The 23,200-nt window shown below is 37.5% G+C and overlaps 1 protein-coding gene across 1 annotated transcript in view; it reads left to right on the top strand.

Moving 5' to 3' along the window:
• Nucleotides 1–23,200, top strand: part of SUCLG2 (succinate-CoA ligase GDP-forming subunit beta) — a 274,915-nt gene that overhangs the window by 126,196 nt on the left and 125,519 nt on the right. The window contains 4 exon segments of the mRNA XM_028518141.2: nt 6,151–6,250; nt 7,091–7,181; nt 11,855–12,007; nt 13,820–13,909. Coding sequence (XP_028373942.2) covers nt 6,151–6,250; nt 7,091–7,181; nt 11,855–12,007; nt 13,820–13,909 — 434 coding nt within the window.

Genomic DNA, 23,200 nt, shown 5'->3' with positions numbered 1-23,200 from the left:
AAGAAAATCGAGAAATATAAGATTTCTTCTAATCAAGAAGGTAGGAGATCTCAGAGATCTGTACCACTGATAATATGGCTTAAATAAAGATAATAGGGAAATATAAGATTTCTAATCAAGAAGGTAGGAGATCTCAGAGATCTCTACCACTGGTAATATGGCTGTGAAAGTGAAAGGAACATCTTTAAGTCTGTGTGCAGCCAGACAATATTTATATTACATACATTATAAGTTCAGTCATTTCTTTTGGCTCTGAAAACAAAAGCATCATGTCAGTGTTGGACATGCCACATGATTTTCTCCTCTTGTTCATCACTGTTTAAGATCAATAGGAGATCCCCTTTTATCTTTCAGTTATTAGGTAGCTTCCAAAATCTGCCACTAATGGAGGTATTTGCCCAAGCCTGGGCTGTGTGCTCAACATCTCCCACATTGTGAGAGCTTTAACTCCTATAGTAAATCCCTCATCCATGACTTGGACTGGTTCTGCTCCACTAATTGAACCTTGACTGAATGCATCTTTGGTTTGAAAATGAGGAGAAAAAAAGATTTTTTTATAGCTGGTTTTCCTTTATCCTTTCCCTTAAAATGTACCACAAAATCCTGTAGAAATGTATTGGTGTTCATAAATGCTTTTCATTTTCTATGACTGTTTCTAGGATCTGTTAAAGTTACAAATGTTACACAGATATTTTTATTAGCGTATCTCTTGTAATCTATATAAAACACAGTAGAGATTTCTTCTGGGTATTTTTTCTGTAAAAACTTGTTATTTCTTTTTCCTGAAAAATTGTCAGTTTTGAAGCAACTTCATTTGCAAAATATTTGTTTAATGTCCTATGGTTGCAATCTTATAGTATTAGAAATTTTGATTAGCTATAGGTACTTGAATAAAACACATGGGTATTATCACCATCAGTGTTAGGATGTTCAATCCTTAATTTTTCTTGTAGAAATATATATTTTAATTTAGTAGGCCAAATATAAAATTGGTTCATTAGTATTAAATTAAAAAGAGTAAGATATTACAACTGAATTGAGCCTTTCTAGAGATAATTTTTTATTTAGCTTTAATAATTTTATTACCATCAAAGTATATATTAATGGTTATGAATCTAATAATATCAGTGAAAAAATCAGAAGAGTAAGCTAATTTATCATTATAGATTTTAATGAAGGCTATAATATAGTAATAAATATACAGTATTTTTAAGATATGGCAATATGAAAAAATTTATCACACTTTAGGAATTTTTATAGGAACTAAAATTTAGAAATTTCCCTTGAAAACAAAAGTATGTTTTGTGTTAAAATAATATTATTATCTTCTTTATAATCTAACTGTTCAAAGTGGCATTTTCATGGACAAATCGCTTTAGATAATGTGGAATTAATTTGCTACCATATTTAATAGGAAACTTAAGATTTAAAACTCTAGTAAAAAGCCTTATCAGTAAAGGTTTTCTTAATGTGAAATAGTGTCTTCCAGGACAATTTCCTGTTTGTATCACAAAACCCCAGACCTAGACATGACCCTCCTTCCATCTTTTGTATATATGGGAGAATCACTGCGGTAGGCCTGTGTAATTTAAATTGCAATGGGCAGCAATCAGATAGGGAGCCAAGGATCCCTAATCCCAGTTCAGTCAAGGTATGTGACCAGTGGTGGAAAAGTTTATTCTGACATTTGGTCTGTTTGAAATTCTCCATTTCTACATTGATGAGCCTATGTCAGATATGTTGAAAGGTGAAATAATTGTTTTGGTCTCAGAGATGCCATTGGACATATGGAAAGCATCACTGCAGTATTATCTCTTTCCAGTGATCTACTTACAACTTCAGGAAACTGGAATCAGTCTACAGGAGATATTACAGTAATGACTGAAGAGTTTTAAGTTTGGGTTCTGTGGGGTCATAATGAAAACACAGAAGTTACCTTATTTTCCTTGTGAAATTGGCTGTTAGACCTCTAACTTATCACTCTATAACTGAATGTTCTTTACAAATGTTCATTTTTCTGTGATTCTTCGACTCTTGGCTCACCTCTCCCCTTCTCCTTGCCTTGCAGTAATAGGTAAATCTGAAATACATTTTAACTTTTTCAATGAAGGAGTCTATCAAACTTCATAAAAGGTGATCACCATGTAGAAATTATACCATACAGCTATACTGGAAACTAGATATTCCAATTTTGCTATAGTCGGTGAACTGTAGAAATCCTAGTTCCTCCAACAATTCCAGTGTTACCAACCCAAAGTAGATGATCACCAGGGTAGCCATCTCACTGCAATATCGGTATAAAAAGCCCTGTATTTGCATTTAGGAAAGTATTATATTTTTGAAGAGAGCAATGCTGAATAAAAACCAGTTCAGTAATACATTCAATTCTTCACTAAACTGCTTTAAAAAGATAGTTGAAAATGACTTATGTTTATCAATGTTCTTGATAAACATTTTCAGACATTTGCCATGATCCTCCTGCACTATAGTTCCAAACTGTGTCTTGTGAACAGTGTTTGGCATCTACATGTTGTTAGAATGCTGTCTCTACAAAGCAAAGTGAACCAGATTTACCAAGCTTGTCTAATTAAAGACATTTCTTATTTATTCAATGTTACACTTCTCTTAATGAATTTAATTTTTTAGGTTTAATAATGCTTGCAAGAATGTTTATTACTCAGCATTGGATTATTGGCAGACTATAAAATTGGTATAAAAGTAATTAGAATAGCACTTGTGGTAACAAATGAGAGGACAACAGTTGAGAAAGCATTATTTTTAATGTGGCTAATACAACTAAACAAGACCATAATGAGGGATATTTTTAGGCTTTCTAAATGACTGTAAATATTGTTCTCTTAATTGACATGGTATTTGAGAATCTTCCATATCTGTACATTTATCAAGTGTATTTCTTAGTGTGTTTTCTCCTAAAATACATATAAATGATAGTAAATGGGTTCCCATCGCACTGAGTGGGAGCCTGACTGTTAGCAATGCTACCTATCAGCAGTCTGCTGGGATAGGAATACAATAAAATGCATGTGGGGCATGTTTTGGCTCCCGCATGTGAGAGTCATTGTTAATAGCAAGGAATTGAGAGGTGTGCGGACCTGATGATACCAACTAAAAATGCACTAATATGGTTACCAGTGCACATATAGGTGTAACCTCTTTCCATGCAAAACTTATTAGTAGGTGGCTTCCCCCCCGACTCCCCCCTCCTTTTTACCTTGTTATCTTAAAGTATACTTAAGCCATTTTATGTATTCAGACAAAAATAGAATTTCATGTATGGGACATTCTTTTGTATTCCTGTTTGGGAATGGACAGGTAACATTAAAAAATATATACTCTAGAAATTTGTATGGGTTTTTGGAGAAATCATGTCTTTAAATAAAATGGAAGTAATGACATTAAGTATGATGTCAACTTGGTAAATACTGAATGAAAACACTAGTGACTGTTCAGTAGGATTTGGTCACTTTACTTAATTTTCAGTACTTTGTGTAAATAACCACATGAATTAAATTGTTTCATTTGAGTTTCCCTCAAGATGAGAAAAACTTGCTTTGCTCTGAGCTCTTGACCTGCTGTACTGGTTTAGCCCTTGAGATCTCACCAGAAGAGATGATTGTAGTGAATTTATTCTTGGCCTGCAGTATAAGCTGCAGAAGATGCACCTGGATTGTGTCCCTCCCTTTTTCTATATGCCTGACTGATTATACAGTTTCACAGTGTTCCAAGCGGTTGCTTTACCAAGAGGGTGACATAAGTTCTTTGACATATTGTCAAATAGTGACACAGAATTAACAACACTTCATTGAGGCTACAATGGTTTCTTTGTCTTGTTGGTAGTGCCTAAAGCAGATCTAATCGTGCCTGTGTAGTGCCAGTTAATAATGCCCAATTAGGTATTCTGTCTGCATTTCAAGTTTTGTTGCTAGAAAGCTTAGAGGGGAAGCATCTTTTTCTTCTGGATGAGGACATGAATAATGCTAGTGGCAGTGGAGTGCTGGTTATCCTAAAATAATTTGAAGAGATTACAAGGAAAAATCTGACTAGGCACAAAAAGAGTTTTTTTTCTGCTTGATATCTTCAAAAGATATATATTCCTATGTACCACTCTTGGTTAGTTGCTGAAAATAATTATAATGATGACAGCTATCATATTTTGGCTATTGTTTTCAGTGTGCCAGGTGTTGAGATAAGCATCTTACCTAATCTATTTCATTTACTTTTTCACATTAACTAATGTAAATTATTATGACTACTTTAAAGATGAGCATGCTACTTTTACCTTTCAGAACCTCTGTCTTCTCTTGGCTACAAAGGAAGTGATGGGCGGAGTTGGAGGTGGTCACTTGGATCTGTTTAATTCTAAAGTCCTTGCTGTACTGCTGTTCTTTACATGCGTTAGCATGAAGATGCAATAAATTCTTTTTGCTTGTTTTCTCTCCTGGTGAATCTCTGATAATAAGTGGTCATCATAACTTGTCTTTACTCAGTTTGATGGGAACCCAGTTTATTCTAAGACATGGTTTGACTGATGTTATGATGGTTCATTCCCAGGCAGAAACAATTGTCAGAGGGTATAGATTGCAGCAAAGAAAGAGCTGTTTGCTTCTGAGAGAAGGTGAACCCTGGTTTTCTGAGTATAAACAAATACAATAGAAAGGAAGACCAAGAAGTAAAGACAATAAACGAATAATTCACTACATCAGGTGGAGTGACTATCTTACCCAATGCCTGGTGTCAAATCCTTTTGCTGTTCTTTGTGCTTTCATGATAAAACCCTCTCTTGGAATCTTTACATGCTTGCCTATGAGTAACAACAACATCAATGTTAATAGCTGAAATTAGTCAACATGTATGGAGTACTCACTTTATGTAAATGGTTGTAGATACTAACAAATTTTTTTTGCCATCTTTGCCCAAGTGGAAATAATCCTTTTGAATCCTTACACTATATAAAGGCAGTAAGTGAACTAATTGATTGTGGCAATAGTCTTTTCATTAGTCATGAGTTTTTAGGTTCTTGGGATAAAATATTTATATGTATTATTTCCTTTAATTATTGAAACAATCTTCATCATCATTTCACAATCAAGTAAACTGAGTCTCAGAAATATTAAGTAACTTGTCCAATGCTATGAAGCTGGGTAAGGGATGAAGGCTGGATTGAAACCTAGGTCTGCAGAGTCAGAAAACTATTGGAGACTTACAGAAGATTGTCAGACTTGGTTCTCTGATTTTAGACAGATAGAAATCACAGAGGATGTTGGCTGTGGCCTGAGATGGGTACTGTTTGGTTCATTAAACATTTGATTTGGGGACTGCCTTTTTTTTCTTTCTGAGGGTTAAGGAGGGCAGATCTGCTGTTGCTGAGGCACTGTCTCCATCGCTGGGCTTCTTTGCATATCCAGCTTTCCTGTCAGGCTCATAAGGACATCTGAGATCATGACTCTGGTCTCAAATGTCAAGAACAGACAGTTCACTCTGTTTGTGAGTGAGAAATGAAGATTCTACAGCCACTTTCCCCTGGAATGTTTTGTTACTCTGCCAACGTTTTTAAAATATTGCTTGCTTTTAGTTTTAATCTATTTCCTCCTCCCCAGCCCTGTCAATGTATAGAGCAACTGCTGAGAACACTGTTGGTTTCCAATAATACAATTATTAAATACTCCCTTTGTGTCTTGTCTTTGAACCTTTCCTTTTATAATCTTGTCTTATCTTTGACATCTCAGATGACTGACAGCTAGCTAGTTTCTCTGACTAGCAGACTGGTTCCTCCACCACATGGGAATGCCATTACTTAGTAAAATTAATACTGCAGCCTGGATTTATTTAGCATCCTCTGACACTCATAAGAGCAAGGAAACACATGCCTTGCTTTCCCTTGGGATGGTGGAGTATTAGATTAAACTGGTAGAAATATTTCAATGTCCTCAATAAACAGACTTTGTATTTAGGCACATTGATGTTTTTGAAGTTGTTTATTGCCTTTATTTTCAAAGCTGGTTGGAGAGAGCTTTTACCACTTTTATATGTCATTACCACTTTCCTCATTGCTTAAGGAAATAAAAATATTTCTTTATTGCTTTAAAGATAATTAAAAATCAACTACCCACTCTGAATTTTCTTTTTCAGATGCAAAAGAAATTGTTTTAAAAGCGCAGATCTTAGCTGGAGGAAGAGGAAAAGGTATCTTCAGTAGTGGTTTGAAAGGAGGTGTTCATTTATCAAAAGAGTAAGTTTTGAGGTTTTAATTTCTTGTCTGTGGGCCAGGCTGTTACAGAAAAGGAGCACTAAGAGCGGGGTTTGGGCTATGAAAGGTAGGAGCTTAGAGCTATCAAATAGAGGAAACAATTAGAGGTAGATGCTGGCAATACCCCAGTTTTCCTCTTCTCCCATAAAAGGATTTTTCTTCACTAGTTGGCAAAACTTGACACTGCTTCTCTCCTAGATGATCAATTTTTCATTTCAAATGTTGGAAATGATACCATTTACAAATTGAGTACAGCTTCCATAATGCCACTTTCCTATTCGAGAACCTGCAGTGGCTCCCCACTGCCAGTGGTGTCAGTTGTCTCTCCTGTCTGATACAATCCAAGTCTTCCTTCATCTGAGCCTATCTATTCAGCTTTAGCTCCCATGTCTCCCAGAACTGAACACTTTCCTCTCTTGCCATTCATTATTTGTGATTCTTGCCTTCACCTTTATCCCCACTATTGGCCAGTACTTTCCCAAATTGCTCTCTGTCAACTCTTTGTTCAACTCTAAATGTGTTGTGCATTTCAGCTTTATCTCTTTACTATGAGTGTAATTTATTTGAGGGCGAGGGAGGAGGATAGGAGATGTAAACATGAATCTTTTCTTCTTGTCTTCCTGCCTCCCTTTCTCCCTCCCTTCCTTCCTTACATTCACTTGTTGTATTTATGAACAGAAAGTCCCAGGGATTCTGTGTTACACCAGTGTACCTTGTGCTGTGTGGACCTGAGAATTTTAGTATGGACTTGGCTTTAAAATTATTTTCAACATAGACATTGATTTTCTTTTATTTTTCTCTCTTTTTTTCTCTTTCTTTTAGCCCTAAAGTTGTGGGACAGTTGGCTAAACAGATGATTGGGTATAATCTAGCAACAAAACAAACTCCAAAAGAAGGTGTGAAAGTTAACAAGGTAATATGAATGCTTCTGGTCATTTTCTGTGTATGTGTTAAAAAAAAGAGAAAATCATACTTTAGTTTTTGGCAGAATTTAATGCACTTTGGCAATGCGCTATTTTATTTTAATTTTTAAACCTCATGTAATCTGTTTAGTGTGTGGTATGACTTAAAGAGAAATAAAAAGTTTCCGTAATAGTAATATTGTGTATTATCCTCAGCATGTAGTATAAGTGGGTACGGGTGATTGAAGCAATAGCCTTCCCTTTTAGAACTCAGACACATTCTGTTTAAAGCTGAAAAGGGCTTGGTATGACACTATCAAACTCAGTGAGGGATAGTCCCTGCTGCCCCACAACCCCAGCCACAGTACTGTGTATCAGAGTTACTGCCGTGGCTGTTTATCTAAGTGGACCTATACCTTATTTTGAGATTACTATCATTTTGAGCCAGTGCTATTTCTGAGAGTATGTTGTATCAGTGAGATCTGTTGAGGCACCCAACTGTGTGTAGGGCATGCATACACGCATGTGTACACACACGCACACAGAAAATAAAGCCCAGAGCGAAGTAGCCTGCCTCAGCCATGAGCTTGTGAGTATCAGAGCTGAGGCCAGAACCTAACTCTCATCCTATCAGTCTCTTCATTCTGTGTCCCACTGGTGTATTGAGGCACCAGACCTCGTTACCTGGTTTGTAGGACCCAGTGCAAAATAAAAATGTGAGGACCTTTGTTCGAATTTTAACAGAACATTAAACCAAGAGACTAGGAGTGGGATCCTTTTGAGCCTGGGTCCTATACCATTACACAGGTTGCACTCCCGGCCACAGAGGTGCAGATGGATAGATGGCCCCATCGTAGCAGTGAATTGGGCCCAACATTTGGGGGCAGCAACTGTCTGCTCTGTTGACATAGCATCATAGATGACGATCTCTACCAGTGTGCCATGCTTGGGGGAACTGAGGCAGTGCATTCTAGTTTTACTCTTCAGAGAGAGTTGTGTGGAACATTCTTGACATAACCAAAAAGAAAATCACAGCTGGTGGTGATTGTACCATGAGAGAGTCTGTCCTGTTCCCCAGGGAACACTGAGCCCGAGGGGCATCTGAGCACTGCAATCATCTTCATGCTGGTACAGTCTTTCTGGATGTTAAGGAAGCACACGCACAATGAGTCCTAGTTATTTCTTTTTACCACTGCCTCTCCAGTGGATGCAAAAACTGTTTAAAAGCAAAAGTGTTTTTGGTTTGATTTTGTTTGGCCCACTGCACTACCTTTATTTCCCTTTTAAATCTGGTTGTAAGCCTTTATCTGTGTAACTTCTTCAAAATTTCTCCACAGAGAACCTGATTAGTATTTTTACTTTAAAGAAGTTATTGTTTTTTATGTACACATGGATTTTTAAATTAGAGTTTGCAATATTTCTTAAAAGCATATAAAAATACACAAAGAAGAGTCATACTAGATAAGTATAAAATTAGTTTGTAGGTAGGTTCCTGAAATACTGGCGATAAGTGCATTCTTATAAATTGAGTCATTACCAAGAAACTACTAGAGTGATTTATTTTTAAGTAGTTGTTTTTTCCTGATTGCAGAAGTGATTAACCTATATAAAAATTCCAGTAGTATGGAAATATAAAAATTAGAAGTAAAACTTCCTTCTATTCTCACCACCCAGAAATAATTGTTATACATTATTTTGGTCTTTTTTCTGTGTAAAGTGTGTCAAATTGCATTTCTGTAACAATAACATTTTTTACAACTTTAAGGAACATGCAGTTTTTTACTTACAGAACCTTGGACATCAATCAGAAGTCCCCAGATTACAGAAACTTTATATTTCTAAGTTGTTTCAGAGGTTAATTTGACACATACATACACCTGTATACATGAGATTATTTTTTTCTAAAGCTGTGCCACTGTGTTAGTGGTGTGTTCCTTGACATAGTAATAGGGGAAGTGAGGTGCTGCATATTGCGTGCTCTGTGATTCAGGGACAGGGGTTGATACTGCTCTGCAATGAGACAACTTCAAAAACTGAGAATATAGTTTTTATCTTACCTAAGCACAATTGTGCTACATATAGTTTGTGCAATTATCCTCATCCACAGATCACATTTTGAGTATCTAGCCAAAAGAGGTTCAGTGGTCAAATTAAGGTAAAGTAAGTTAAAAAGCTTTCTATACCAGAGGACACTGCGAAAGGCTGCATTGATAATATTATTTGTGTCAGTCATAGATGAAGCTTTTCTGAAATATATCTCCCTGAGCTTTTCATGGCATGAGTGTTCATGGAGTTTATTTTGATTCTCTCTGTAACAATTCCTAAAATACTCTGATGTCCTGGGTCATAGGATGGCACAATAGTGTAAAAAATTGGTCTGTGTAAAGTGTGTCAAATCACATTTCTTGAATTATAAGATTTCTTGAATTATCTATTGATAATCATCATTTTCCTGGGGATGTTTTCTTGAAGAGTGATACATTATTTCTACCAAGCAGGAGCTGTTTGAGACAGCAGCTGCTCTTTACAAATAGAAATTTAATGGAATCCAGAGCACATCTGTCCACATTATAGAAGAATAAGAATGGGACTCTTGAATGACATTTATCATAAAAAGTTATAATGTTGTGTTGCTTCTAAGAATAACTACTGAAAATCATTAAATTTCTCATTCACTAGACTATCTCTTCATTAGAAAGTGAACTTAAAATCAGGATGGTTCTAGATAATCCCGACACCATGTGCCAAAAATATTTCTCACATACCATTTCTTACATACCATGACCTACCATTTATGACAAATGAATTAGTATGAAGCCCTTGTAAGGTGTTTTATTTCTAACTGGTGATAAATTCCATAAAAGTTTGAAAAGGAATTCTATATTTATTAAATTATAGCTTTTTAGGTCATAGAGTAGGATAAAAAATAGGTTTATTGTTGTGAGTTGCAAGTAGGAGGAACAGTTTAAATTCTTGTATTATTACTAATTGTTATATTATTTTACATATGAACAACTGTAAACCTACTTTTGCCCCATCTTGTATTTGTGTCATTTCAATTGACTTGAAACTTAAGAGTTTTTGTGGTATCTGGATAGCTAGAATCTAATGCTACTTAATCTGTAACTTTCTTGGTGAAACTTATCATTGAGCTACTTTTAGGAAAAGAAATGTAAGTGCTTTTATATTTTTACTTCTACTACTTATTATTTATGGTAGTTCTTATTTTCTTTTAAAAACCATCCAAGAGCCCTGGCCAGTGTGGCTCAGTGGATTGAGCTCTGGCCTGCTAACCAAAGGGTTGCTGGTTTGATTCCCAGTCAGGGCACATGCATGGGTTGCAGGCCAGGTCCCCAATGTAGGGGTGTGCAAGGGGCAACCACACATAGATGTTTTTCTCCCCCTCTCTCTCTCCCTACTCCTCTGTCTAAAAATAAATAAATAAAATATTTTAAAAAATAAAAATCATGCAAGACATCTTTTACCATTTTGAGGGGAGTGGAAGTTGGTATAGCCTGTCTCTCCAGGGCCATTTGAGAGTACTTAATCAAAATTTTGAATATGAAGATTCTAATACCTAGCCATTTTACTTTCAGGTACCTTATTTACAGGGTACTCAAACAAATGAGCAAAGATATATATACAAAAATATTCACTGAAGTAGCATTTTAGAAAAATTGAAGCCCATCTAAATATCATTAGGGACATTGTTAAAAAAATATTGATGCATAAATACCACATACTCACAAGGAAGAGAGAGGTCCTTGGAAAGATGTCTAAGCTGTAGTAGTAATATTAAAAGCAAGAAAAAATACAGGCATTCAAGTTCACATAGTGTGCCTGCATATGCAGGGTCATTCCACTGCTGTAATACTTGCAGATTAGTGCTTTTTCCTGCTCTAGTTACTGCATAGAGTTGTTAAGGTTGCCAAGGGCTATTGCCTGAGACAGTGAGTGGGGAGTGCATCCTCCTGTCCCACTCTCCTCCTACTCAGTCATGGATGGTCCTTGCATATGCCCACATCCTCCCAGAGCAAAGGGCAAGTTGCTGATAATCACAAAGGTTCCATATGGTTGCATGACCATGCTGACCGCTGGGTCCTGGGCAGGTATATGTGCAGCTGTTTTTATGTACTTCATGTGCCATTGACATTAATTTTGAACAAGCAAATATTATATTAGTCACTTAAAAGAAAGTAAAAATTGAAATATAAATACTGTGAACCAAGAGTCAAAGTATACAGATATCTGAACTATCAGACATACAGTAAAAGAATCCTTCTTTAGCAACCAGACTTGATTTTGCACTAGAGCAACTGGAGGAAAATCAGTGTGGTTAATATATATGTACTGTTAATGTCTCAAATTAAACTAACAGCTGTTTCCCTGGAGTTTTTCTTAAGTGTCAGGGTTTCTCAAGGAGAAAAAGATGATTAAAGTGGGAAGGTTCCTTGAGGCCAACCAGTACCTGTCACTTGAACACATTAATAGAATCAATTAAGAAAGTGAAAATGGGCATGGTGTGCCCTGAGAACAGAGCTCACAAAAATCTCTGGAAGCTTATTCACTGGGTTCAAAGAGCCTGAAAATGAAGCTGTGTGATTTGTATAGCAAGTTTTTATAGATTTCCAAGTGAAAATCACTTTGATGCTGAATTCATTGGACTTTCCTGTTAATATGGTAGGTGATGGTTGCTGAAGCCTTGAACATTTCCAGGGAAACCTACTTTGCAATTCTGATGGACCGGTCCTGCAATGGCCCTGTCCTGGTGGGCAGCCCCCAGGGGGGTGTGGACATTGAAGAGGTGGCAGCTTCAAATCCAGAACTTATTTTTAAGGTATGTTTAGATTTCTGGCGATTCCATGTTCATTAGAGATTGTAGCAGAAGCCGTTAAACCTTTAATGTGAAGTCTGAGGCTGGTAGTGATACATCTCCTTCTGGCATTTAAGGCCTGAAGATGTTGCATCCTTTTCTTCCTCCCTCATCCCTTTCCATCCAACCTGCTCCAAGAATTAATCAGTGGAAATGGACTGTGCTTTTTTCCATTTCCTCTTGGTTAGCATTACTCATTTAACAGTTTGTATGATCTAGCAAATCTCCAAGGAGAGCAGATGTGAACTAGAGATTACCTCGATGTCTTTCAACAATACTGATGTAAAATAGAATCCTTCTGAGGCCCAGACTCTGTTTCTTTCAATCCTTTAAATCTTTTTTCTTTTTATTGATATTAAGATTAGTTTCCAACCAAAGATATATGAGGTCAAATCCTAACTAGCCAGTAAGTTTTCCAATGTCTCTAAGCTTTACTTTTGAATTAGTAAAATGAAAATGGGGTATTGCCACCCCATAGAATTGTGAGGATTAAATGAGGTGATTGATGTGTATCAAGTGCTTCTCAACCTACCTCATCAATAACAAAATAAATCTAAGACCTTCTGAGCTATAATTCCAGTTTTTAATTCTGGGTTCTTAGTATCAAAAAATCACATTACAAATTTCTAGTAGAAATATTCATTATTTCTTTTCTAAAGTGATTTTGTTTTTCTTCAAAAAATGGGAAATTTATTTCTCGAATCTCTATTTGTAAAGCAATGATAACTATAGTGATTGGTTTTAGAATTATTTTTACCAGTGTTACATATTTAACTTAACTGCGTTGGAAGTTAATTTGAGACTTTATAGGCTGGCTTACTAATGCAGGTTCCCCCAGCCTCCATTCAGAAGTAGAGTTTTCCTATGAAACCTTCTGTAAGCTGAAATGGTGTACAGAGAAGAAGTATTTAGCTTAAGACACATCTTGCTGATGGATACACAAAGTAAACTAAGAAAAAGCCCAGGAGCTCACAGACTCATTTTACAGTTAGGGAAGCTGGATGCTGAGCTGATGAATGTCATTTCTGAGGATGGAGCTTTGTGGGGCCCCTTTTTCTGCTCAGACTGAGCTGCCTCTGTAAGAGTTGCTGCAAAACAAATGGTAAACTCTTTTTGCTTTTTGGCGTTTTTTGTAAAAGCAAAAATCCTCTTGAGATTTTTTCATTAATGAAAACAGGTAAAAACAAAGTGGCAAAGCGAACTTTTGAAAAGAGGGTAATACCTGTAAAACCTAGCCATTTTCAAAAGTAATGTTATTTAAAACAAACCATTCCATTTGTTAAGAAAATACATGAAAGAATGTACATATGTGAACAGTGCTCAGTATCTAGGAGAGAATAGCACTTGTAGAACTAAAGTATTCATAACTATCATCATTGTTAGAATGTTTTAAACCATAAGCTAATATTTAATCTATGTGACAAACTCTAAACAGCAACATTAGGCCAGAAAACCTTACTTTGGAAGCCTTCCAAAAGATGTCACAAAAATTAACTGACTAAATATTCATCAGTGCCATCTGCGTAGTAATTAAAAGTGAAAACTGGCATCCGATTATCTTGTCAGCATGCCACCCTGAAGAATTATATACTTTTTGGAAAGGCTATTTTATAGATGGCCTGCTAATTAAAGCTTGCCCCCTAGGCAGCTGTGCTAGCCCTGCTCAGACCTCTGGAAAGGTGCCATACTTTAATCACTCATTTGCAAATAAATAGGAAGCATTTTCTTTTGAAGTTGTAAGTCTTTTCACTTGACTCTGAATTTGTTTATTACCAGGAGAAAATTGACATTATTGATGGGGTAAAGGACAGCCAAGCTCAGCAGATGGCGGAAAATCTAGGCTTCCTTGGGCCTTTAAAAAACCAGGTACCTGCGCAATTGAAGGCCAGTGTGTCTAACTTGTTTCAGAAAACATTTGAGAACTTGCTTAATTGTCTTTAATATTTGCGATTACCCGGTGACAAGGTAATTTATTGTTGTGTAATTTTTTTCCTCCAATTGTTTATGATGATGAAAATATTTCTCTCGTGTTCCAAAAAAGGGTATTTATGGTGTGTGTGTGTATGTGTGGGGGGTATATATCTTGGTGTGTGTGAGGTGTGTGTGTGTGTGTCTCCTGCAGACACATACTTTGTTATGTGTGTTAGTTTATCTTCACAGCTTGCAGCTTCAGCCTATGAATTATAAAAGGCAGTATAGTGGTTAGAAGCACAGGCTATTGAGTTCATCTGACCTGGGTTTGAAGCCTGTACTGCAACCCAGCACATGTGTGATTCAGCCCGTCTGAACGTCAATTTCATCATCTCTCAATGGGGATGATGCGATCCTAACTGAGAGGGTTGCTTCGAGGACTGAGTACACTAATGTGTGAAAGTGCTAATTCAGTACTTTGGAGAGGTCAGTTATTATTGTTTTTAATAGTGCACATTACTTATTGTTATTCTTTCATGGCTAATGGCAATTTAAGATGAGTGTTAATGGCATGAAGGTGATTTTTTACTGAGAACAACTGAAAACATGCCAATTTAGTAATTATATCCCTTGGCTTCAAGGAAAGAAAAATTGACCTCCAAATTACTAAGGGAGAGTCTGTTTTGGGCATCATAGACCAGCACTGTTCTTTGTCCAGCCATGGAGCCTGACTGCATGTCTGCACAGTCAGTTTCCTTGTTCCACAGCTAAATCAGAAGTTAGTGAATCTGTGTAAGTGTATGTACCTCTATGTGTGTGTTTTTAACCCTAGGGCTCCAGGATTGTTACAGAACATTTTCTTTCGTTTAGTTGAGTAGTATTTCTCTAATAAAGCAGTAGATACTGTGTTTTTACTTATGGTCCATTCTTTTTCTTTTGATTGATTCTATTTCTATAAGTTTAAGAACGACAATAAGACAAATCACAGTAGAGTGAAGCAGGATAAGACTTTAAGTATGCATATGTTCCAAAAATGTATATGGAACCACAAAGAGTCTGAAAAACCACAGCAATCTTGAGAAAGAAGAACAAGGTTGTAGGAGTCATGCTACCTGATATCAAACTATACTAGAAGTCCATAGTAACCAAAACAGCATGGTACTGGTATAAAACAGACATAGATCAATGGAATAGATAGAGAACCTAGAAATAAACCCATGCCTTTATAGTCGATTAGTATTTGACAGAGGGGGCAAGAACATATAATGGGGTAATGATAGTCTTTTTAATAAATGGTGTTGGAAAAATTGATCAGATAGGTGCAAAAAATGAAACCAGAACACCTCTTTACACCATACACACATACACACCAAAAAAACCCCTGAAAATGGATTAAAGACTTAACTGTTAGACTCAAAGCCATAAAAATTCTAGGAGAAAACAGGCAGTAAAATCTCAGACATTTCTTGTAGCAATATTTTTTCTGATATATCTCTTCAAGCAAGGGAAGCAAAAGAAAAATATACAAATAGGACTACATTAAACTAAAAAGTCTGCACATCAAAGGAAATCAACAAAATGAAAAGACAAACCTTGGAGTGGTAGAACATATTCACCAATGATACATGTGATAAGGAGTTAATATTCAAAACTCATATAGAACTTATATAACTCATCCAAGAAAAAAGTCCAATTAAAAAAACGAGCGAAGGACCTGAATAGACACTTCTCTATTCAGACAGATGGCCAATAGACATGAAAAGATGGTCAACATCACTAATCATCATAAAAATGAAAATTAAACCACAATGAGATATCACCTCATACCTATCAGAACGGCTGTCATCCATAAATCAACAAACACATGTTGCCTATCGAGTATGTGGAAAAAGGGAATCCTCATGCACTGTGGGTGAGAATGCAGACTGGTGCAGTCACTGTGGAAAGCAATATGGAGTTTCCTCAAAAAATGAAAAATGGAACTGCCTTATGATCCAATGCTTCCACTGGCTGGGAATATATCCAAAGAAACCTGAAACAGTCATTTGAAAGAATATATCCACCCCTATGTCAATTGCAGCATTGTTTACAATAGCTAAGATTTGGAAGCAGCCTAAGTGCCCATCAATAGATGAGTAAATAAAAAAGCTTTGATACATTTGCACAATGGAATAGGATTCAGCTTCAAAAAGGAATGAAATCTTACTCTTTACAACAATGTGGATGGAGCTGGAGAATATTATGCAAAGTGAAATAAACCAATCAGAAAAAGACAAACACCATATGATTTCACTCATATGTGGAATCTAATGAACAAAAATCCCCAAATAAAATAGAAACAGACTCATAAGTACAGAGAACAGACTGACAGCTCTCAGATGGGAGGGTGTTGGAGGGCTACAGGACAGTGGTAAAGGGATTAAGCAAAACAAAATTTTGAAAAACCCAACTCATAGACATGGGCAGCAGTATGGTGACAACCAGAGTGAAAGGGGGTAGGGCAGACAGAAGAGAGTAAAGGCAGTGACAAATGGTGATGGAAGGAGACTTGACTTTGGGTGGTGAACACACAATACCGTAAACAGATAATGTATTATAGAATTGTACACCTGAAAACTATTGGTTAATTTTATTAACCAATGCCACCCCAACAAATTCAATAAATTTCTTTTTTAAAAATTAAGAGAGCACTTGAAGATGGGAAGAAAAGTTCCCTTGGAAAGCAAGAGTTTCAGGAGGTCAAAGGAACAGGATCATCCATTACTAAACCTCAGTAGAAGATACAGTCAGGATTCAGTGAACAATTAGAGGCACTACTTGCCATTTCTGGGACTGGCGAAGAGATGCCAGGGTAGTGACCTGTTGAAAGGCAGGTGCCAGACTACTTCTCTACTGTAAGTAGAGAAGTACAGAAGTACAGTTGATTTTCTCACTTGAGTATGAGGCCATAACTATGCTATTTATTTATTAAAAGGCTCCTTGTGCAAGATTGGTGGTCACTGGGTGTCACTTTCTCACGTAGTCGCTGTGCTGTAGCTGCTCTGTGCCTCAGCTCCACATGTACTCAGTCACTATGGTTATGTACTCCATGTCCCTTTGAACATCTGTAGTGCTCTCAGTCATTTGTAGTCACCTTTTCTGGATGTTATTGGGCACAATGGCACGGACTTTTGCAATCTTCCTCAGTGTTGTCTTGCCAGGAGTGTGCTTTGCAGATATATTAAGTGCCCAAGAAACAGCTGTTAAGTGCATGAATAAGTGAAATAGCACATCGAGGATGTTCACTTTGAAGAGATTCCTCAGGAGAATAAATCTGAAGTGGGCCAAATCTGCCAATCACACAGTTTGAAAGTGCAGGAGGTGAAATAACAGGGTTCTAGAGAAGGCAATAATAATAGCAGCACATCATAAGACACATCCCCCCAAAATTATAGAATATTAAGAGTTATTTATAGCTGTTAAATGTCTGAATCGTGTTTTCCTAGTGCCTCAAACATGATAGGTTTTAAGTGAGTTTCCTATGGAAAGAAGATGAACGTGCAAGTTCTTGGGGTTATTAATAGTCAATTGTCATTATAGATTTTTAATTACATGTATAAATTTATATATTTTCTTTCATTGCCGACTACATGAAAGGCTTTACATCTTCACTTGCTCAGCCAAGTTAGAGGGACTACTGAGTTGGGTGCTGCTCGCCCTGCTGTGCCCTGGTGGTCAGTGATGAGTAACAGCCATGGTCAGGAACTCTGTGGACAGTTGTCAGCCTACTGGCAGCAACTGCAGAAAGGGAGAATGTGAAGGGAAGAGGGTATGATCTCAGAAGTAGATATGTTAGAATATATTCATCTACAGACACCAGTTATATTTGTAGACTGGAAAGTGGAATGTATGGCATAGGAGCTCCAAGAAATTGTATATTTGGGGATCTCTGCTTTAAGATGCTTCTTCAAGCCACAGTGATTGGTGAAATGTTCCAGAAAACCAGTGGAGAAGGCACCTGAGAAGGAAAAGCATTTTAAATGATGATTAAGATGATTAATTGCTGATCGTTTGGTAAAGAAATGGTATCTTAGAAATTCCAAACAATTCAATATGACTTTGAAAGTTACTTAATTTTCATCTATAATGTGGTTCAGGAATTTAGGGAGGTACCTTGCTCATGGATGAACACGATATAAAATGATTATCTTATAAATTTAATTATATCTTTCCTGTGACTCATACCTGTTGTCTCTAAAATATGATGTAAGTTTTAATAAAATAAATATCACATTGCATATAAGCTAGCACTTATGTGTTTCTAACAAAAATTTACTGCAGCAAGAATTGGTTGAAAAAGACTAAGGCCATGGGATAGCTGAATATAACAAAAAACTCACAAGTTTCTCAAGTGTGTCTTAGTTATCATCTATACTATTAATTTCTGAAGACATTGGCACCATGAGTTGTCAACTTGCCTCTCAGATTGAAGCTGATAAATGATCTAAGCATCCAATGGTCTAAGTTAAAACCTACCTACTAATACGTAGGCATGGTTCATAGCTCTGGCTAGCTTTAAGAACCATATGTGAATGTTGATATTAATGTCTGGAATGCAAGAAAAGTATTTAAAAATTGTTTAACTTGTTTTTTATATATTTTATTGATTATGCTATTACAGTTGTCCCATTTCCACCCCTTCACTCCTCTCCACCCTGCACACCCACTCCCACCCACATTTCCCCCCTTTAGTTCACGACCATGGGTCGTAAGTTCTTTAGCTTCTATATTTCCCATATTATTCGTCCCTTCCCTCTGTCTGTTTTTCCCTACCGTCTATGCTACTTATTCTCTGTACCTTTTCCCCCTCTCTCCTCCTCCCACTCCCCTGTTGCTAACCCTCCATGTGATCTCCATTTCTGTGGCTCTGTTCCTGTTCTAGTTGTTTGCTTAGTTTCTTTCAGTTTTGCTTTAGGTGTGGTGGTTAATAACTGTGAGTTTGCTGTCTTTTTACTGTTCATATTTTTATCTCCTTTTTCTTAGATAAGTTCCTTTAACATTTCATATAATAAAGGCTTGGTGATCAACTCGTTTAACTGGACTTTATCTGAGAAGTGCTTTTATCTGCCCTTCCATTCTAAATGAAAGCTTTGCTGGATAGAGTAATCTTGGATGTAGGTCCTTGCCTTTCATGACTTGGAATATTTCTTTCTAGCCCCTTCTTGCCTGCAAGGTCTCTTTTGAGAAATCAGCTGACAGTCTGATGGGAACTCCTTTGTAGGGGACTGTCCCCTTATCTCTTGCTGCTTCTAGAATTCTCTCCTTAATTTTAATCTTGGCTAATGTAATTATGATGTGCCTTGGTGTGTTTCTCCTTGGGTCCAACTTCTTTGGGACTCTCCAAGCTTCCTGGACTTCCTGGAAGTCTATTTCCTTTGAACAGATTGGGGAAGTTCTCCTTTATTATTTGTTCAAATAGCTTTTACACTTGTTGCTTTTCCTCTTCCCCTTATGGTACCCCTATAATTAGGATGTTGGAATGTTTAAAGATGTCCTGGAGGTTCCTAAGCCTCTCCTCATTTTTTTGAATTCTTATTTCTTCATTATTTTCTGATTGTATGTTTTTTTTTCTTCCTTCTGGTCCACTCCATTGATGTGACACCCAGTTTTCTTTTCATCACTATTGGTTCCCTGTGCATTTTCTTCATTTCACTTAATGTAGCCTTTGTTTTTTCATCTAATTTGTGACCAAAATCAACCAATTCTGTGAACATCCTGATCAACAGTGTTTTGAACTGTGTATCTGATAGGTTGGCTGTCTCTTAGTCACTTAAAAGTATTGGCTCTGGGGCTTTCATTTGTTCTTCTGTTGAGCCATCTCTCTCTCTCTCTCTCTCCCTTTTTTTGGTCTGGTTGTGCCTATTATGTATGAGGGGTAGAGCCTTAGGTGTTCCCCCTCGGGCAGGGCAACCCAGTTGCTGCTTTCTGATGTTGTATGTGGGGGCGGGGTCCGAGAGGGAACAGTGGCTCTTGCTATGCTCTCTCTAGGACTTCAGTCCTCTCTGCCGCTTCTCACAAGCAAATTGGGCCTTTCTGGTGCTGGTTCTCAGGTGGGTGGGTTTGTGTACAGTCTAGGACCCTGTGGGTCTCTCCAGTGAACTCTCCTGTGAGGCTGGGAGTCTCTCTTGGCACCTCAACCCCCACAAGTGTTTCCAATCATTGCTTTTAGGCTTTATTTCCCAGTGCTGGGTCCATGGGTTGCAAGGTCTATCTCGCTGCCCGTTTTCACCTGGTTTCTCTGCATGTGAATGTGTGACTTTGGACAGCCAGCTGCCTTGTGCACCTCACTGAGTCTGCTCGTTGTCTCCCCATGCCTGGGGCCAATAGCCACCTGCACCCTGTGCGCCCCGGTCTGCCAGCCACTGCTTTTTCCTGCCTCGACCCCTCTCCTTGGGCCTCCAACTCTGCCCCTCTTACCAGTTTGGATGAGTGGTTGTCGGACTTCTGTACAGTTCAATTTTCTGTCTGTTCTGGTTGTTTTTTTTGTTTCTAAATTTTTGTTCTCCTTAATTTTGGTTGTGCAAGGAGGCACAGTGTGCCCACCTATGACTCCATCTTGGCCAGAAGTCCTTTTAACTTGTTAAAACATTTTCAAAGACACTTAATATAAGTTATCATGGTTTCAAGCATATGACCTCAGAGATATTTGATTTTAGGCATTTTAGCTATTCAACTGTTTGTTACAACCTTAACTTTAAGTTAAAAAACAATAGCCTTAAAATAACATTAACTGGTGTCAAAAGGAAAGAAAACACATTTTTGCATAGTGTGGCTATAAACTCAGGTGGCAGTAGCAAACTGGCTGATTGTAAGTTACCTAGCAGAATGTTTTCTTCGATTAATGTTCAGTTTATTTTTTAAATTCAAACACACTTAAAAAACAGGAAGGCTAACCTCAACTTGCCACTGGCTTTGCCATTTCCTATTTTACACATGGTCATACTGACACATCTCCTGTCCAGCCCTCATAGTCTCTTAGTGTGTTGTTTGTGGAATAAGGCATGTTCTTTCTCCAAGCCAGGCCGGCTCTCCCTTGCAGATTTTACAGTAAGATTTCATCATGCTTCAGCCCTGCTCAAAACATGTTTGTAGTTTGTCTTTGTACAAGAATAAACAATTACAACAGCAAAAACCCCCTCCCCCACAAATGCTGTGTTAATATATAATTACAATGGCATTAATGTGCAGAAAATTCAGGCTTCAGTGTAAGTTAGGTTGAGATAGGCTTAAGAAATTTTGAAGCAAACCAGGTATCTATTGACAAATTAATGGATAAACAAAATGTGGTATATACATAAAATGGAAGGTTCAGTCTTAAAAAAGAGGGGGGTAATTACATGTGCTGAGTATGGCTGAGCCTTGAGGACATTGCACTAAGTGAAATTAGCCAGTCATAAAATGATAAAGAGGTATGATCCCATTTACATGAGGTATCTGAAGAGTCAAATTCATGACAGAAGATAGATTGGTGCTTGTTAGGCACTGGGGAAGGGGGAAATGGGGAGTTATTTAATGGGTACAGAGTTTCAGTTTTGATTGAAACTCACATTGCTCACATTGCAAGCATATTTTTGACTTAGAAAACCCTTACAAGTGCAAAAAACAGTCAACAGTGTGTCACTTATCAGTTTACACTGTAGCTCAAATAAAATATTTGTGATTTTAGAAAGTAAACATCAAATAAAGGAAATTTTAGAGAGTATTTGAAAAAATAATAGAAGGATTGTTTTAACACTCAAAGTGGTACCAGCCTTTTTAAAGTCTGACACAAAGTCAGAAGCTATAAAAAAAAAAAAAAAGAGTGACAGACTTCTGGCCAAGACGGAGACATAGATAAATACACTTTACCTCCTTGCACAACCAAAAGGACAACAACAAATTTAAAATTAAAAAAATAACCAGTATTGACAGTAAATGAAATGGCATGGTAGTCTGACAACCAAGGAGTTAAGGAAGAAATATTCATCCAGACTGGTAGGAGGGGCAGAGACAGGCAGCCCAGGGAAGGGAGGACTCCTGGCAAGGCAATGGCTAGAGGACCAGGCAGTCCCACATTTGCAAGTGGATAAACCAGGAGGGAAAACTGGGGAACGAGATACACCACACAACACAGGGTTCCAGCATGGGGAAATAAAGCCTTAAAACCTCTGACTGAAAAAAACCTGTGGGGGTGAGGCGGAAGGAGAAACTCCCAGCCCCACAGTAAAGATCCTTGGAGAGACCCACAGGGTCCTAGAACATACACAAATCTACCCACCCTGGAAATCAACACCAGAAGGGCCCAATTTGCTTATGGGTAGCGGGGGAAGTGATTGAAAGGTGGCAGAGAGTTGAGCAAGTGGCATTGTTCCCTCTCGGACCCCCCCCACCACATATAGTGCTGTGCCACAATGCAGAGACCTGGGTTGCCCCACCCTGGTGAATACCTAAGGCTCTATCCCTTACTATGTAACAGTCATACCCAGATTAAAAAAAAATATGGCCCAAATGAAAGAACAGATCAAAGCTCCAGAGGAAGACATAGCTAACCTATTATATGCAGAGTTCAAAATACTGATAATCAAGGTGCTCACAGAAGTGGTTGAGTATGGTCAAAAAATAGAGGAAAAAGTGAAAGCTGTGAAAGTGAAATAAAGGAAAATGTGCAGGGAACCAGCAGTGAAGGGATGGAAACCAGGACTCAAATCAACAGTTTGGACCAGAAGGAAGAAATAAATATTCAGTGGGAACAGAATGAAGAAGCAAGAATTTAGCAAAATGAGAGGTTTAGGAACCTCCAGGAAAACTTTTAATGTTCTAACTGCCAAGTCATAGAGGTGCCAGAAAAAGAAGAGGAAGAGCAAAAAGTTGAAAAGTTATTTGAAAACATAATGAAGGAGAACTTCCCCAATCTGCCAAAGGAAAGAGACTTCCAGGGAGTCCAGGAAGCTCAGAGAGTCCCCCAAAAATTGGACCCAAAAAGCACACACCAAGGCACATCATAATTATATTACCCAAGATTAAAGATAAGGAGAGAATCTTAGAAAAGGACAAAGTTACCTACAAAGGAGTTCTGATAAGACTGTCAGCTGATTTCTCAAAAGAAACCTTTCAGTCAAGGTGCTGGAAAGAAGTATTCCAAGTCATGAAGGCAAGGACCTACATTCAAGATGACTCTATCCAGAAAAGCTTTCATTTAGAATGGAAGAGCAGATAAAGTGCTTCCCA

This window comes from Phyllostomus discolor, chromosome 7 (genome assembly GCF_004126475.2).
Source record: "Phyllostomus discolor isolate MPI-MPIP mPhyDis1 chromosome 7, mPhyDis1.pri.v3, whole genome shotgun sequence".
NCBI lineage: Eukaryota > Metazoa > Chordata > Mammalia > Chiroptera > Phyllostomidae > Phyllostomus > Phyllostomus discolor.
The sequence above is the reverse complement of the archived record's forward strand: the minus strand, read 5'-3'. Positions and strand labels throughout refer to the sequence as shown.